Source organism: Gymnoscopelus microlampas (assembly GCF_963454915.1).
Source record: "Gymnoscopelus microlampas genome assembly, chromosome: 2".
Lineage (NCBI taxonomy): Eukaryota > Metazoa > Chordata > Actinopteri > Myctophiformes > Myctophidae > Gymnoscopelus > Gymnoscopelus microlampas.
Genome location: NC_139939.1, coordinates 11900682 through 11918129, shown reverse-complemented (window position 1 = coordinate 11918129; position 17448 = coordinate 11900682). Strand labels below are relative to the sequence as shown.

At 39.0% G+C, this 17448-nt stretch overlaps 1 protein-coding gene across 2 annotated transcripts; it reads left to right on the top strand.

Moving 5' to 3' along the window:
* Positions 1-4812: 4812 nt before the first annotated feature.
* Positions 4813-15027, top strand: LOC311064137 (uncharacterized protein). 2 transcript variants are annotated; one of them, XM_084083913.1, is made up of 6 exons: positions 4813-4896; positions 8696-9022; positions 9613-9855; positions 10520-10657; positions 11385-11552; positions 14947-15027. In XM_084083913.1, the coding sequence occupies exons 1-5, from the start codon at positions 4848-4850 to the stop codon at positions 11534-11536; spliced, it is 909 nt and encodes a 302-aa protein (XP_083940039.1). In that variant the 5' UTR covers positions 4813-4847; the 3' UTR covers positions 11537-11552; positions 14947-15027. The 2 variants fall into 2 exon arrangements, with proteins under 2 accessions (XP_083940039.1, XP_083940038.1); XM_084083912.1 differs by lacking the exon at positions 14947-15027 and having other exon boundaries at positions 11385-11767.
* The last annotated feature ends 2421 nt before the right edge of the window (positions 15028-17448 follow it).

The window sequence follows — 17448 nt, the reverse complement described above, 5'->3', positions numbered from 1 at the left end:
AATGAGTTATAGGGATTGTGGTGTGAGGATGAATGTATAATGCTATTTCATGAAGAAAAGGCATGTTTTAATTTCTTGTGACACCACAAACAAATAAGAAAATATTTCCAATGTTGATTCTCCATAGACCGTACATAGTGATTCTCCATAGACCGTACATAGTGATTCTTCATAGACCGTACATAGTGATTCTCCATAGACCGTACATAGTGATTCTTCATAGACCGTACATAGTGATTCTCCATAGACCGTACATAGTGCCAGTGACGGTAGAGATGTGAGGCATCTCTTACAGGTTCACTGTCTTGCTCAAGGGCACTGAAGGCCTGGAAGTTCATCATTATAGGGGCCAAAGGTCATTTGAGCTTTGGTGTTTATTGCACCCATTTCGGTTGCTGTCAATGCACTGAATGGGACATTATCACGTTTAATCAGACTATTGACTGGTCTAAAAATCTGAAATAAAAATTGTGGGATACAAATAAAATAAAAAACTTTATTTTCCACCCCATTTCATGACAAGTTAATATTTAGGACATCGTTTGTTTCTGCCCAACAGCAGAGATATAGTACACTTCACATTGAAAATAATGGTTTTATTTGATGTTCTTGCAGCTCTGATATTTGACAACATCAAAGTTCAAGTGTAGAAAATACATTAACAACCTGGAAATCTATTCGTACAATTTATAAATGTGACGACATTTGTATATATTTGAGAGAGATAGCCGGAGATCCAGATTTTCTGCCAAATAAAACAGATAAGATACCAGAAGAATGGGCCAGAAAGGGATTACAGGTATATTCACAGATGATTACAAATAACACGGTAGACTCTTTTGAAACCTTAGTTAATAAGTTTAATATAAATAGAAATAATTTCTTTAAGTATCTACAAATTAGAAGCTACCTCATGAAACAGCAGAGAGACCAGGGACAGATAATGCATGGGCTACTGGAATTTTTGAGCAAAAATAGAAATAGTGAAAAGAGTAAAATCTCAAAACTTCTCCTGATGGCGCTATAACAGGCCCATGTGAAAAAATTGGGTCAGAGGTTCTGAATTGGCATCCAGGGAGTGTGTGTGCACAGTTTCAGAGCGACCGGGCCAACGGTGCCGGAGATTAGCTGCTCACAGACAGAAGGACACACGGACACACGGACGGACGGACGGAGGGTAAAACATACTCTCTCGCCATGCCTTCGGCCTGGCGGAGACAATAACAATTTTGGAAGACATGCAAAATAATTTGTAAGACGACACAATCAAAGTTTTGGAAAGAATTTGCTTGGAAAATGAATATGAGGATTTTTTTAACACCCAAAATGTTATCAAAACATAGACCAGCAGGCAGTGCTGAATGCTGGAGGAAATGTGCAGAACTGGAAGCAAATCATACACACATTTTCTATTCGTGCCCAAAATTGAAAAGGTTTTGGGAGATAGTGAAAACAAATATAACTAGAAAAAGTGCTCCTCGGAGCACAAGTCTCCGCCAGCAGACTTGTGTTGGGAATGTTGGGAATGTTCTAATTCTTATGTTCTAATTCTTACAAAAAATAGAACATGTTACTGTGTCATAGTAACATGACACAAGTGTCCTATCCGTCTGTATAACTGTCCTATCCGTCCTGTCTGTATAAGTGTCCTATCCGTCCTGTCTGTATAAGTGTCCTATCCGTCCTGTCTGTGTATAAGTGTCCTATCCAATTGTTACAGTATCCGCCATTTCTCAGCCATTTTGTGATTATTCCTGTCTTACCTCACTTTGAAAGAGGCCCACATGTATTTATAGGCCGCTATACGTCACTAGCCAATCAGATCACACTATTTCACCGTATTGTCACGTGTCACGTGAGGCTTGACCAATGTTAGTCCCAGTTTCAGAAAGTGAAAACAAACTCTCCTGGCGGAGACAACTAGAAAAAGTGCTCCTCGGAGCACAAGTCTCCGCCAAGTCAGGTAGGTTATTATGGCCTCCTGGTGGCGCTATAATAGGCCAATGTGAAAAGGATGCCATTTATTCCTCGGCCGTGCACGGCGATCGGACACTGCATTCATGATTTGAGGCATTTTGTTCTAAAAATGTGTTTTGCTAAATTTGACCTGCTGGTGGCGCTATGACAGGCCAATGTGAAAAGGGTGGCATTTATTCCTCAACATAGTGTGAATGTGCGTTCAAAGTTTCACCGCAATCGGACGCTGCGTTCATGATTTGCGGCATTTTGTTCAAAACGGGCCACTCCTGCAAACATTACATGTCAATGTTCGCCAATCAGAATGGAATATGAAAAATCAAACAGATCCATCTTGATCACATGACTATAGAGATCATGTGCACCGATTTGCGTGAAATTTGGATCAAATATGAAGGCTTAATATCAAAAAAAATGTTTTACATACGTCTGCCTCCTGGTGGCGCTATAAAAGGCAAATGTGAAAAATGCAGGGCAAAGGTTTTTCCATGGCCTCTAGAGAGTGAGCATACAAAGTTTACACTGATCGGTGCAGTTATATATAGGTAAAAACACGAATCGGCCTGTTACAGCGCCACCATGAGGCTGATTTGAACATTTTCAAATGGCATTTCTTCCTCGGCCTAATGGGAATGTGTGTTCAAAATTTCACGGAAATTGCATGCTGTGTTCATGATTTGAGGCATTTTGTTCAAAACGGAGCACTCCTGCAAACTTTGAAAGACAATTTTTGCCAATCAGGATGGAATATGAAAAATCTGAAATGAGCCGTTTCTTTTAATGACTATAGAGATACTGTGTACCGATTTGGGGGATTTTTGGCCAAAATCTGTAGGAGTACTGTTCAGAAATGTGTTTTGCACAAATCAGCCTCCTGGTGGTGCTATAAAAGGCCCATGTGAAAAATTTGGAGCAGAGGTTCGGCTTTGGCATCCAGGGAGTGTGTGTGCACAGTTTCGCTGCGATCAAGCCAACGGTGCCAGAGATTAGCTGTCCACAAAATGACAGAATGACACACGGACGGACGGACACACACACACACGGACGGACGGACAGGGGGTAAAACATACTCTCTCGCCATGCCTTTCGGCCTGGCGGAGACAATAAATACATTTTCCTTAAGAAAACCCATACACCCAATCAATATTTTATTAGGTATTATTCCATTAGAAATACACAGGGAGGGAGATAAATATCTGTATACAATACTACGTATCGCTGCCTTAAAACAAATCACACAGAAATGGTTGCATGTAAACCCACCATCTATTAATTGGAAAATAACAGTTGAAAATATTAAAGAGATGGAAAGAATTACTTACAAAATGAGAAACCGTGGAGATGAATTTGAAAGAAACTGGAGTAAATGGGACCCAGAAATACATGAAGTGTAAAAGTAGATTTGGGAGTACTGCAGGAAAGCTACCCCCCCCCCTCCCCCTCTCTTTTCTTTTGTCCTCTTCTTCTTTTACTCTCTTATTTTACCTTCTTTATTTTCTATTTTTGGGGCGTAACCGCCCCCTATAAGTGAGGTTTGGACACCGACCAATCCTGCACCGTGATTGGCCAATAGTCTACAACGCAGTCTACAACGCTAACAATGCAAATCTATACTTTTGCAAAGTCAGCCAATCACATTACAGCTAGTGTCATCACCACTAGCTGTAATGTGATTGGCTGACTTTGCAAATTCAGGACTGTGATTGGCTAGCGAAACACATGACATATGTGCAGCCCTATGAATAGCAGTATGGACTTAAAAAAAACACATTTATGTTTTTTAAGTGAGTCGATCATGTTGTGATGACCACACACCGCCCACTTCACACTGGGTGTGATTTTTTGTATGTACAGTAATTAAAAAAAAAAAAAAATGATGCAGGATGAATTAAACAAGTAAAGAACCTGTAAGATAAATGAAATCAATAACATGTAATGTAATGTACAAACCTGCAATAAAGTATATATAAAAATTAAAAAAAAAGAAGTCAAGTGGCCTTGACCCTAAAATGATTAAATTCCGTGCCTGTTGTGAGATGATGTTGATGATCTGCATGTTGAAATGTTGTCCAGTAGATTCTACTGGACAACATTTCAACATGCATTTCAACATGCATTTAACCCAGACAGCAGAGCTGACAGGTGGGGAGGAGAAACACAGACCTGGGGCTCGTCTCTGGAAGATGGTGAAGGAAGAGACATATATTTTAGGTGATACGATGCCATACTTTTGCCCAATCTTTATTACTTTTTCTTTGGCCAAATATGTATTACTTCCAGATCTACTAGTTTAAAACGTAGTTTTAATATTCAAGTTCCATTTATAGAGTTATACTGAAGTGTGTTTCAGTCAGCATGTCCTCTGCAACCTATTCTTCTTTTTCATCAGAAAAACTCTCCAGACAGCATTTATTTTTTCTTCATAAAAGGCGGTTCCACTTCCTGTTTCCTCTAAACAGACCAACAAACACCACATGTTTTATCATTGGTCAGAATGTTGTGTTGCAACGTAATGATTGGCTGATCCACAGAGAGGGTGTGTCTTATAGAGTGTTTGTCTGCATGTTGAATCTATCAGCCGTCACAGAGACACATCTCTACATCCACCTCTGACCTACGACCTGCCTCTCCATCTGACCTACAACCTCCACCTGCCTCTCCATCTGACCTACGACCTCCACCTGCCTCTCCACCTGATCAGCCCTCCTCTCCTCTATTTTCCTCTCCTCTCCTCTCCTCTCCTCTCCTCTCCTCTCCTCTCCTCTCCTCTCCTCTCCTCTCCTCTCCTCTCCTCTCCTCTCCTCTCCTCTCCTTTCCTTTCCTCTCTATTCTCCTCTCCTCTCCTCTCCTCTCCTCTCCATCCAGAACACATGGAGACTGTGTTTGTTCTACTGATGATGACAGTTGGACTGTCTCATGGTGAGAAGCTTCTTTATTCACTATTTAACACATTATTCATATTCACTATTATATCTATAGTTCATATTCACTATTATATATTCGCTATTATAATCTACTAATCATATTCATATTCACTATTATATCTACTAATCATATTCATATTCACTATTATATCTAGTGTCAACAAGTTGTTTAATTTCATTCACTCTATGAAAAAGAAACACATTTATTCAGATAAATGTGATATGCTTCAACAGTCACATTTCCCAGCGATTTTCCCCATACGTACATGACAGGTGAAAAAATGAAAGAAAAAAAAAAAAGAAAAATAGTTAATGAAACTTCCCCAGTTGATTACTTACATGAAGACAATGATTTATCGTATTACAAGTTTTCTGAAATGTATATTTAAATATGCAAATTAGCATTAGGAAAATATGCCTGAATTTGCATAACTTTACAGAATCAACATTGGAACATTGGACAAAGTCAGAGTCAACATTCTTATTTCATTTTGTTAAGATGTTGGAGTCAAAGGTTTTTAACGAGGGAATATTCAATATCTGGCTCAATTTTGGGGCTCTGGCTCATAGACTAAATGCCTAATTTGCATATTTAAATATAAAATTTCAGAAAACTTGTAATACGATAAATCATTGTCTTCATGTAAGTAATCAACTGGGGAAGTTTCATTATGATAACTATTTTCTAAATTTTGTAATTTTTTCACCTGTCGTGTACGTATGAGGAAAATAACAAAATGTGTGATAACTATGAAAAAGCTGCTCCTGTGGAAAGATTATCATATATTTACTTACTTATATTGACCTATAAACAATTTAATATAGGTATGGTTTTGCCCACTTTTTCGATAATCATTGCTCAATTTTGGGGCTCTGGCTCATAGACTATATGGGAAACGTGCGGCCGGAGGGCCAGACCTCAAAGATAAAACAGAATTTGAGGCAAATTAATTTAACTCGATTCCAAATTTTGGTAATTAATATTTACAATTTCAGTCCATACCTGTATTCCACTGATGGAGGTAATTGTACTATATGTACTCAAATGGTAAATATCAAATGTTTATAATTGTGAAACATTCTGCCTTGAGTCCATATCACAAACTTGAACTATGACTTTATGAACCGTGCTACAGCGATCAGCTGTTTCATACGTGCTCTTCAAAGAGATAGGGTCTGGAGACAGGAGTTTCTATCTCCGGTGTGGGGGAGGAGGAGTCAGAGCCTGTGAAGCCCCGAGGCGAGGCAGTGGTCAATGGAATTGAGGAGAAAACGGTCATTTTGATGTGAAGTTGGTCTCTGTGGTAGTTGGTCTTACCGCCGTCATGCAAGTGTTAACTCACTGCCAGACCGGGCGGGGAGGAGGGGCCATTTCAGAGCAGATCCACATGGACACCATGTGACTTGAGGACGCACACAGGTTGTGATTATTATTTAGGCGGCGGAGACATTTCCAGTTTAGGCTTATCTTATTGCCTATATATATGTCAGCCATTTGAAAATAGCCGATCTAAAAGCTCACAGTGTGTGGAGCGTTATCCAGGGTGTTTTAGAGAAGAGAGAAGAGTCTAGGACGTGCGAAGCGTTGTCTGGAGTGTTTTAGAGAAGAGTAAAGAGTCTAGGATGTGTAGAGCGTTGTTCAGGATGTTTTGGAGAAGGGAGAAGAGTCTAGGACGTGTGGAGCGTTGTCCAGGATGTTTTAGCGAAGGGAGAAGAGTCTAGGACGTGTTGAGCGTTGTCCAGGGTGTTTTAGATAAGAGAGAAGAGTCTAGGACGTGTGGAGCGTTGTCCAGGGTGTTTTAGAGAAGAGAGAAGAGTCTAGGACGTGTGGAGCGTTGTCCAGGGTGTTTTAGAGAAGGGAGAAGAGTCTAGGACGTGTGGAGCGTTGTCCAGGGTGTTTTAGGGAAGAGAGAAGAGTCTAGGACGTGTGGAGCGTTGTCCAGGGTGTTTTAGAGAAGGGAGAAGAGTCTAGGATGTGTGGAGCTTTGTCCAGGATGTTTTGGGAAGAGAGAAGAGTCTAGGATGTGTGGAGCGTTGTCCAGGGTGTTTTAGAGAAGAGAGAAGAGTCTAGGACGTGTGGAGTGTTGTCCAGGGTGTTTTAGGGAAGAGAGAAGAGTCTAGGACGTGTGGAGCGTTGTCCAGGGTGTTTTAGAGAAGAGAGAAGAGTCTAGGACGTGTGGAGCGTTGTCCAGGGTGTTTTAGGGAAGAGAGAAGAGTCTAGGACGTGTGGAGCGTTGTCCAGGGTGTTTTAGGGAAGAGAGAAGAGTCTAGGACGTGTGGAGCGTTGTCCAGGGTGTTTTAGAGAAGGGAGAAGAGTTTTAACCATAATAGATCTGTATGTGTATAGATTGGGATGGGATTAATAGAACTGTGTTAATTGCCCATTACGGGACCACATTTGCACACTCAGGGTCCATTTGGTTACATGTGTACACTCAGGGTCCATTTGGTAAAATTTGTACACTCAGGGTCCATTTGATAACACAGATGTGTTACCAAATGGACCACTTCTGTGAAGAGAGAAAATTGGCCTACTCCTGTGGCCGTGAGTTGTACCTAAAGATTAGGGTTTTGAAAAGGGCCCCCTCTCTGATTGTGTAGCAAGATTTGTACACTCTTGGTCCATTTGGTTACATTTGTACACTCAGGGTCCATTTGGTTACATTTGTACACTCTTGGTCCATTTGGTTACATTTGTACACTCATGGGGTCCATTTGGTTACATGTGTAAAGTTAACACTAATCATTTAACAGTGTAGAGACATAAACCATAAACAGATGAAAGATGTCAGATAAATATAATGCTGACATCTTAACCTCAGCTTCTGTTTTTTTCACTCCTCTTCTTCCTCTGTTTGTGCGTCTTTACCACAATAACTCCTCCTCTTCCTCTGTTAGTGCTGTCCTGTCTTTACCACAGTCACGCAATGATACTTAGACATAAACAGTGTTTATACAGACGTTACTAATCATCATATAATAATGTCTCTGCATGGACCGCCAAAGATTTGAGTAAAAAATGTTTGCTTGAAAAAATATATACACTATATTCAAAGATTTGCAAATGTTCACAATTTTAGAAAGTTAGCAGATCTACAAGCTTGTATATCTGATATTTTTGAAAAGCCAAAGTATCAAATATGGTTAAAGTGGTTGAAATGATTGTGATGCTGTATTATTATTAACTCATTTAGCTGGCGACCCCCTGGGGGTCCCTGGACCCCACTTTGAAAACCAATGACATACAGGATGAATCAGTCACGCACGCGCACACACACACACGCACGCACACACACACACACACACACACACGCACACGCACGCACGCACGCACGCACGCACGCACGCACGCACGCACGCACGCACGCACGCACACACACACACACACACACACACACACACACACACACACACACACACACACACACACTGTGATGTTATTTATTTATCTTATATTTCATACTATACAGGTATAGAGACCCACTGTGATGTTATATATTTATCTTATATTTCATACTATACAGGTATAGAGACCCACTGTGATGTTATTTATTTATCTTATATTTCATACTATACAGGTATAGAGACCCACTGTGATGTTATATATTTATCTTATATTTCATACTATACAGGTATAGAGACCCACTGTGATGTTATTTATTTATCTTATATGTCATACTATACAGGTATACAGACCCACTGTGATGTTATTTATTTATCTTATATTTCATACTATACAGGTATACAGACCCACTGTGATGTTATTTATTTATCTTATATTTCATACTATACAGGTATACAGACCCACTGTGATGCCAGACAGAATGTAACTCAATGTTATGCAGCTGTGGGAGGAACCGTTGATCTACGACTGGTGGAGAAGACTAAGACAGGACTTGATTACAGATGGTTAAAAGAGGCAAAAGCCATTTCAGTATTCATTTGTAAAAGGAATACCTTTAGGGCTACAGATAAATACAAACACAGATCATCCTTTAATGTCAGTAGTGGGACTTTTAAGATGAGTGACATCACAAGGAGTGATGAAGCTCATTATGTCCTTACAATCTTTGACTATGGACATATCATTGAAACTAAACATCTCCATCTGTCTGTTCAAGGTAAAGTGTTACTAATAAGAACTGATATAAAACAATCAATAATCATTGACAACAACAACATATTCCAGTATCTCTTGATACAACATCACCTTTCTATTGTTGTTAAGTTTAGTTTATAGTAGTTTAGTGAAGTTCAGTAAAACATTGTTATACACCTTTACTGATTACTCTGTAATCAGTAAGAGAACATCTGAGAGAACATCTGCAACTACTGCACTTTCATATCATGTTTGTTGTATCATTGATGAATTGCTATGAATCTAAATAATAAACACTACATTAATATACCATAATATAAGTTGTTTTCCTATTACATGCAGATATTTTACCTGTAAAAAGAAACTAGAAGAACTGTAAATAAAATGCATCAATGAAGCACTAACATGTCAGAAATACAATTACAAATAATGACTTATACCACATAAAGTTATTCTCATATGCATATTAGCATATGATCATGTCCAGTTGCTCTGGACTTGATCATATACTAAATATAAGCTGCATTATGGTACATTGTAAGTCTGACATTGTCTCATCTATCAAACTAACATATTGTGTCTTCCACTGTGTTTTAACTGTGTGTCCTCCAGCTCCAGTGTCTCCTCCTAAGCTGTCCTCTGAGTGTCTGTCCCAAGGACAGATGAGGGTGTCCTGCTCCTGTGAAGGGGACAGTGTCCAGTACAGCTGGACTCTGGGTGGACAAACCCTCTCTGGACATCATGACACACAGAGCCTCACACTGGACACACAAAGTCTGTCTGGAGTCCTGGTCTGCTCCGTGAAGAACAGTGTTAGCAGTGATGCTGCTGAACGGGACATCTCACCATGTCCAGGTGAGACTGAACATGATTATAACTGATGCTGATGAACATGATATTAATGAATACTACTACTACTACTACTACTACTACTACTACTACTACTACTACTACTACTACTACTACTACTAATAATAATAATAATAATAATAATAATAATAATAATAATAATAATAATAAGGGTAATAATAATAATAATAATAATAACTTAGTCTCCTTGTTGGTATTCATCACAGTACATTAGTACATAGGTGATATTTGACCTCTTCATTAACCCATCCTAACTATTAGGAGCAATGGCTGATATTAATACAGCACTTATAGAGAGCAGTTAAGGGTTAAGTGCCTTGCTCAGGGACACTTCTACACATAGACTTACCAGACCGTCGGAGAACCAGTGACCTTCTGGTTACCATGACAACACTGACTCATTAAATCCAGTTGTTTGCTTATAAATATTTGGGTCAGTGGATCAGGAGGTAGAGTGGTTCGATCCCTGGCTCTCCCTACAGGGTAGTGTCCTTGAACAAGACACTGAACCCCTAACTGCTGCTGATGATCAGCTTGCATGGGTTCCTCTCTCATCAGTGTGTGAATGTAAAGCCCTTTGGATAAAGGTGCTACAGTATATAAATGCACCATTTTACATTTACCTTTACCCACCATGTCTGTCTGTTAGGCTTCAAATTCATCAGCTGCACCTCATCCAACGGGACACAGATATCAGGATGGGTGTTTGATAATGACACCTCATGTCCCACACCGACTACAACACAGTCGACAACAACAACAGAACTACCAACAACATCAACAACCGGTGAGAGTTCCAGCCTTTACATCCTACTCTCACATCCTCCTAACCTCCACTCACATCCTAACACTCAAACCATTGCTCTGACCATCAACACAGATCAACACATTTATCCATCGTACTTCATTAAGTCCTCATTCATTCTGGTGCAGTGGTTTGATTATTGTCATTTTCTTCTTGCATTAGAATGATGTTGAATGAACAACGCATGAGCATGAAAATTGTCACTTAGATTTTTATTTTTATGTTGGTCATATGGAGATATATACAGGATATCAATCAAGAAAATGTGTTCTCAGGTGGCTCAGTGGTAAAGTACATGTCCACCACAGTGTCTAGTTTTTCACATCCCCACAGTGCATCTGGCTTGGCTGAGTGTCTATACTCAGTTGATCGTGTTCTGAGGGAAGCCGGGCGGAGGGTGATATTTGTCACTACTACATGTACTCCTATGGGCTGGGGGCGGAGCCTGTCAGTGGGGGGTGTTGAACGGGAGGAGTAGGACGAAAGTGCTACGTCCTCTCGGTGGGGGCTCCTCACTGGCAGGTGATTCAGTAGGAAACAACAGCAGTGACAACACAGACATGTGTGTGGAGAGGAAATAATTAGCACATTTGGCATAATGACAAAAATAACTGGGTAAAAATAATTGGCTATTCTAAATTTAGATAAACATATAATAATGATAATTATGTAAAATGTATGTGTTGTGTTGTGTTGTGTTGTCATTCAGGACAGAGTGAGTTTTTCTACTTCCAAGTGGCTGAAATGTGCGTCCTGCTCATGGTGAGTGTTGGATTCTACATTTACTACAAGATGAAAAGCCGCCCTCCTCCACAACAAGACCCGCTTTACGGCAACATGGTTGTCATGGAAACCCAGTAACTCCTGTGTTCTAAAGGTAAAAAAGTGATATTATTTTGGTCAAAACAAAACGTTTTTTTTTTGTTGAAAGGTTAAAGGAGTAGTTCACCCAAACAATTACTTATTTTCAATCAATTACACCATGAAGCCTTGAATTCATGGAGATGTTTCTGTTTATGTCTCATTCCTGAGACAATTATTTGATGACGGGCAGAAAGATGCTAATGTATCCGGTAGGACAGTGGTTCTCAACCTGGGGGTCGCCAAATAATTTGGGGGGGTCGCCAGATTTGTTGGTGAATGTGAAAAACACAAAAAACACAAAATATTTTTTATGTTATTATTAATTCATGTTTTATCAGTTAATTTACTAAATTCAAGATAAAAATATTTCATTATTAACATTAGGAAAACATTTTTAATGTAATATAATAAATAATTATCAAATAACCTATCATAATCAAATAACCTAACCCTAACCCTAACCCTAAAACCGAAATAAAGTAACCAAAAAACGGGAAAAAAACAAACCCAATCCGCCCAGAACCGCAAAAAAATGTGCGCGCGCTTCGCAAACGCGAACGGGACCCCGCGCATGCGGGGGGTCGCGGGAAATAATATCATTATTTTGGGGGTCGCGGCCTGAAAAGGTTGAGAACCCCTGCGGTAGGAGACTCAGAGGAGTCTCCTTTTAGTCTCCTACCGGAGAGACCGTCGGTCATCACATTATTGGCTTAGGAGTGAAACAAAAAACTAAGAAATCTCCATGAATTCAAGGCTTCATGGGGTGTGTAATGGGTGAACTACTCCTGATAGGTTCTTGGTTTACCTACAGTATGATCCTAGATTACTGAGACATTAACACTGTCTCTATGCATATAATGTATTACCTTGTGTTTACCTTGATTACTGTAAATCACTCAGCATTAAGAGCGTCTGATAAATGTCTACATTGTAAATCATAATATGTATGTTTTTCACTTTTGACGTACTGCTTCGTTTTTAACTTGTGCAGCACTTTGGTCGACTATACGGTTGTAAAAACATAAATACAATCTGATTCTATTTGATTAACATTCCAAAGTGGAGAGAGAAAGAGAGGCTGAAAAGTAAAAGGTTTAAAGGTAGGGTAAGTGATATTCCTTTGTTAAAATAAGTGTTAAATAACTATATATTCTGATAGTAATCATTGCTATAGAGTGTTTGTTCAGGTTGTTGCACATTTTCAACAGAATCAGGGCAGAAATACCTATTTAACAGCTCGTGTTCCAGTTCCTATTTAGTCTGCTCATTACTGTGTGTCATCACTTTATCCTGCATGGGTTCTCTCTCCTGATCGGATAAAATTGGTATCCTGACCTGAAATGCATTTTCTCTTTAATAAAGAGCTGAAGAGACAGGGAGACTCCTGTTACTGAACAAACACTCTATAGCAATGATTACTATCAGAATATATAGTTATTTAACACGTATTTTAACAAAGGAATATCACTTACCCTACCTTTAAACCTTTTACTTTTCAGCCTCTCTTTCTTTCTCCACTTTGGAATGTTAATCAAATAGAATCAGATTGTATTTATGTTTTTACAACCGTATAGTCGACCAAAGTGCTGCACAAGTTAAAATTAAAAAATTAAAAATGTACTTGAGTAAAAGTACAGAAGTATTGGTATGAAAATGTACTGAAAGTACCAAAAGTAGAAAGTATTCATTATGCAGAATGTCCCATTTCACAAGTTTTGTGAACGTATAAAATGTATAAAAATGCGATGTGACACATTGTGAGCTTGTAGATCGGCTATTTTCAAATGTCTGAACTGTAGGGCTGAAGTGGTTAATGTATGTTTTGTAATAATAATAATAAGTAACTAGTAACTACAGTTTTAATAATAATTGTAGTGGAGTAAAAGTACTGCAGTTTGCCTCTGAGATGTAATGGAGTAGAAGTAAAAGTACTAAAAATTGGAAATTCTCCATTAAAGTAAAAATACCTCAAAATACAGTACTTGAGTAAATGTACTTAGTTACTTTCCACCACTGACGGTAAGACAGAGAGCTCTTATAAAGGAGAAGTTAAGATGAAGTGGTTTATGGTTGATGTCTCAGACGCTGACATTTAACACTTTCATGCTGTGGCTTTTTAACAGTTGAGCTGACATAGAAACAAGCTTGAGGATTAATACTAGAGAAGCACAATTCTTTGTTCATTTAAAATGTGTGGCTTAAAGTTGAGACTATGTTGGCATAATTGTCTCCGCCAGGAGACTATGTTTTCGTTCTCGTCCTTCCGTGTGTCCACCAAGCTAACATTGGTCAAGCTTCACGTGACACGTGACAATATGATGAAAGGGTGTGCTTTGATTGGCTAGCGAAGACGCATGATGAAATAGAGTTCTATAAATATGTGTGTCAATTCAAAAGATCAGTTTTTTATATTTTTAAGTGAGGTAAGACAGGATTAATCAGGAGTACTGGCGGAGACCTGTGCTCCGAGGAGCACATTTTCTAGTTGGTAGTGTATTGGCCGACATTTCATTAAAAATACAATATCGGTATCGAACCGATATTTTTTCACCAATATTGACCGATATTTTGGCACGAATACAACATCCTTTACAGTTATTGATCACTTGCAAGGGATATTAACTAAATAATGTTTTTTTTTTGTTTATGGTAATCTTACATTTCATATCACACCATATGAACTTTTTTCTTTCTTATGTTACTCTTGTCATTGCCAGTATATAGCCCTGTGTTTAACATCATGTGGACCATATACACATTAATGACAACAGTATCACAGAGCATAATGTTTTATATACTTTAACCTGTGATGCTGTTTCTGTTGTCATGGCTGCCGGTTCCCACCTGATGTTGTGTGGGAGTCCAGACTGCTGCAGACCATACTGAATAACTGCTAGTTTGCATAACGTCTTAAGACGTCTTAAAGGACAACTTTGTTTTTTTACAACCAAGGTTTATGTTTGTAATTAAAGTAAATAAAAGATGAGTGTTCAATTTTTTTAATTTACTGCTTTCTATAGTTTTAGCAATTTTGACGATCTTTTTTTACAGTGGGCGGGGGCATTCTGTCCGGTGGCTAAATGTCTTTTTTTTACACAATAACCGGGCGTTTTCTTTATTATTATTTACAGTAGCTCCTCTAGCCCCCAATAACTCACATCTGGCCATCAAAGACCACGGGACCTTTTTTATTGTAAAAAAAAAGGCATATTTAGCCACCGGACAGAATGCCCCCGCCTGTAAAAAATATTGCGAAAATTGCTAAAACTATACAAAGCAGTAAATGAAAAAAAAAAAGAACAATCATCTTTTATTTACTTTAATTACAAGCTAAAATATATAGGCTACATTGGTTGTAAAAAAAACAAAGTTGTCCTTTAAGTGCATGGTTTCTATATCCTCCAAAGACGATACGATCTCCCACCATGCAACACCACATACCAGAACTGATGATTGTACTGCCATGTTAAGGATGACTGAGGATGGAACCACCAAATATGTACTAGCGTCCTGCTGGAAGAAGCTGAGCAGAAGGTGTGCTCAGCCAGCAGTTGGTCTCTGTGTCAAACACACTGATGTTGTCAATTACAGACCAAACCATTGTGGTCGTGTCCAACTTTATGTCATTATAGTGATGTATTGTGTAACAGTTTTCTGAAAAAAAACGTATGTTGCTATATCAGTGGTTCTCAAACTCTTTGATGTTGAGGACCCCCGAAATTATATTTGGTTCCAGGGACCCCCAGAAGCAAAGATTTGAGTTAAAAATGTTAAAAATAGCCAAATCTACAAGCTCACAACGTGTCGTAGATCTGCTGCTTTTCTCAAATATCTTGAAATGAAAAATATTAGTTTTTCTTTTACCATCGTACACAAATCTTATATGGAGGTCCCTGGCACAAAATATTTTCAGATGGGGGTCCGCAGACAAATACATATCGATTTGGGGGTCATTGACCTGAAAATGTCCCTCGTCAGTTATCTGGGCGGAGATATGACTGAAATGAATGAAAATTAATGAAACGCTTTATTTGTTCCAATTAGACAACAAAGTCAGCAACAAAAGAAGCAATATGATAAAAATACAAAACAAAGCAACAAAAAACAAGCCTCACAGGCAATACTATTATACTACATGCATGTTCGAAAACAAGTAGGATGTAGTTTATAAAACCTATCATTCCTCTTCCTCAGCGTCATCACTTGATGTCCATATTTACACATTATACCAACATGGTATAAATATAAATCAAATCTTTCACCACAGAAAAAAATATAACAGACAATTAAATAATGTAATAATGTAATTCATAGATATATATAGGCCTACTTACATTCTTAAATATTTATATATTATGTATAATATAATAGAAACTGTACAGGACTAAATACATGAAGATCAAGCCTGCTACAATGCTGCTTGTTTAATGCTGCTAGTGCAGCATTAAACACGCTGCCTTTGTGACAACCTTGTGCGCAACCTTATGGCTATGAATGTATTTATGGAGATTTTATATACTGTCTTCACCTGTACGGCATGTTGCTGTGTTTTGTATTCTTGTGTGTTTATGCGTGTTGGACGGGCTGTGAAAATAAATCTCCCTCTGGGTCAATAAAGTCTTAAGGCGGGGGTCTGCAACAGGGGGTCCTGGACCCCAAGGGGGTCCTCAGAGTTACTACAGGGGGGCCGCCAAAATATTTGCGTGATAGGATTTTATTTTTTACATTAACCACTTGAACACTAGCACCCTATTCTGAGGAGAACTTTAGCCAAAAATAGCAGATCTACAAGCTCACAACGCCTCGCGATGCGAGGCGTTGTGAGCTTGTAGATCGGCTATTTTCTGCAAAGAGGTTTGGTGTAGCCTGGAAAAAGAGCAGACTAACCAGGTCAGGTTTACTGACGGTTTAAGTGGTTAAATGTCTGAAAATGCACATCACCATGAATCCAACATACACTAATGACAGAGCTGTCAAACAAGTCTGTGAAGCTATCTATGAAATCTATAAAAAAAAAGTTTAATCCGCAACACAATTTTAAACAATATGCAGAAGGGGTCCCTGCTTCATCTCTCTCTCTCTCAGCTAGCGGTCCTTGGGCTGAAAAACGTTCAAATCTAATCCTAGACTTGATGATAACAAGCACAGACAGCAGCTTTTTTTTTGGTTAAACAGCTGAAATGTATAATTGAGAGTGTTCGCCGCTGAACAGTTTGGCACGTCAGTGATTTCAGAATGCATAGCCTGCAGACTACAGCGATCTGTTGGGCATGGTGTCTAATGGCATTTCTTTAACAACTCAAGGCACTCTGTACAGGCTAACGCTTATTGGATGAATAATGCATTTTCGTCTTAGGCTATCATCATACCAAATATTTCCCATCCTGCCCCGGTAGTTATGCAGTGTCATAACATTTCAAGGATTTCACCCCAATTTCTATAATTTCCCCATGCGTACTACGGTGAAGTTTCTCAATGGAGACCTCCTCCAACCAGTGCAGATGTACTCGTTGTACTGTATTAACATACTCTAGCACAGTGGTTTTCAACCAGTGGTCCTTGGGGGGGGGGGGGGGGGGGGGGGGGGGGTACCAGGGGAAATGAGTTAACATAGCGTCACAAATCATTTTAACCACTTAGCTTTGGCTATTCAAAAATAGCAGATCTACAAGCTCATAGCGCGGCACTCGGTGCCACGCTATGAGCTTGTAGATCTGCTATTTTTTTTAAATCTTGGAAAATGTGTGCATATCTTTGAATATATTTATATTTTTAAAGCTAACTCAAATCTTTGCTTCTGGGGGTCCCTGGCACAAAACATTTTCAGATGGGGGTCCACGGCCAAATGTACATCGATTTAGGGGTCCTTGGCATGAAAAAGGTTGAAAACCACTGCTCTAGCATACAGA

Excerpts from the sequence above, each read along its gene's own strand:
- LOC311064137 (XM_084083913.1), top strand. The coding sequence starts at position 4,848 with ATGGAGACTGTGTTTGTTCTACTGATGATGACAGTTGGACTGTCTCAT. Across the intron at positions 9,023-9,612 it reads TCTCCATCTGTCTGTTCAAG|CTCCAGTGTCTCCTCCTAAG; the intron begins GTAAAGTGTTAC and ends TGTGTCCTCCAG. Across the intron at positions 9,856-10,519 it reads GGACATCTCACCATGTCCAG|GCTTCAAATTCATCAGCTGC; the intron begins GTGAGACTGAAC and ends TCTGTCTGTTAG.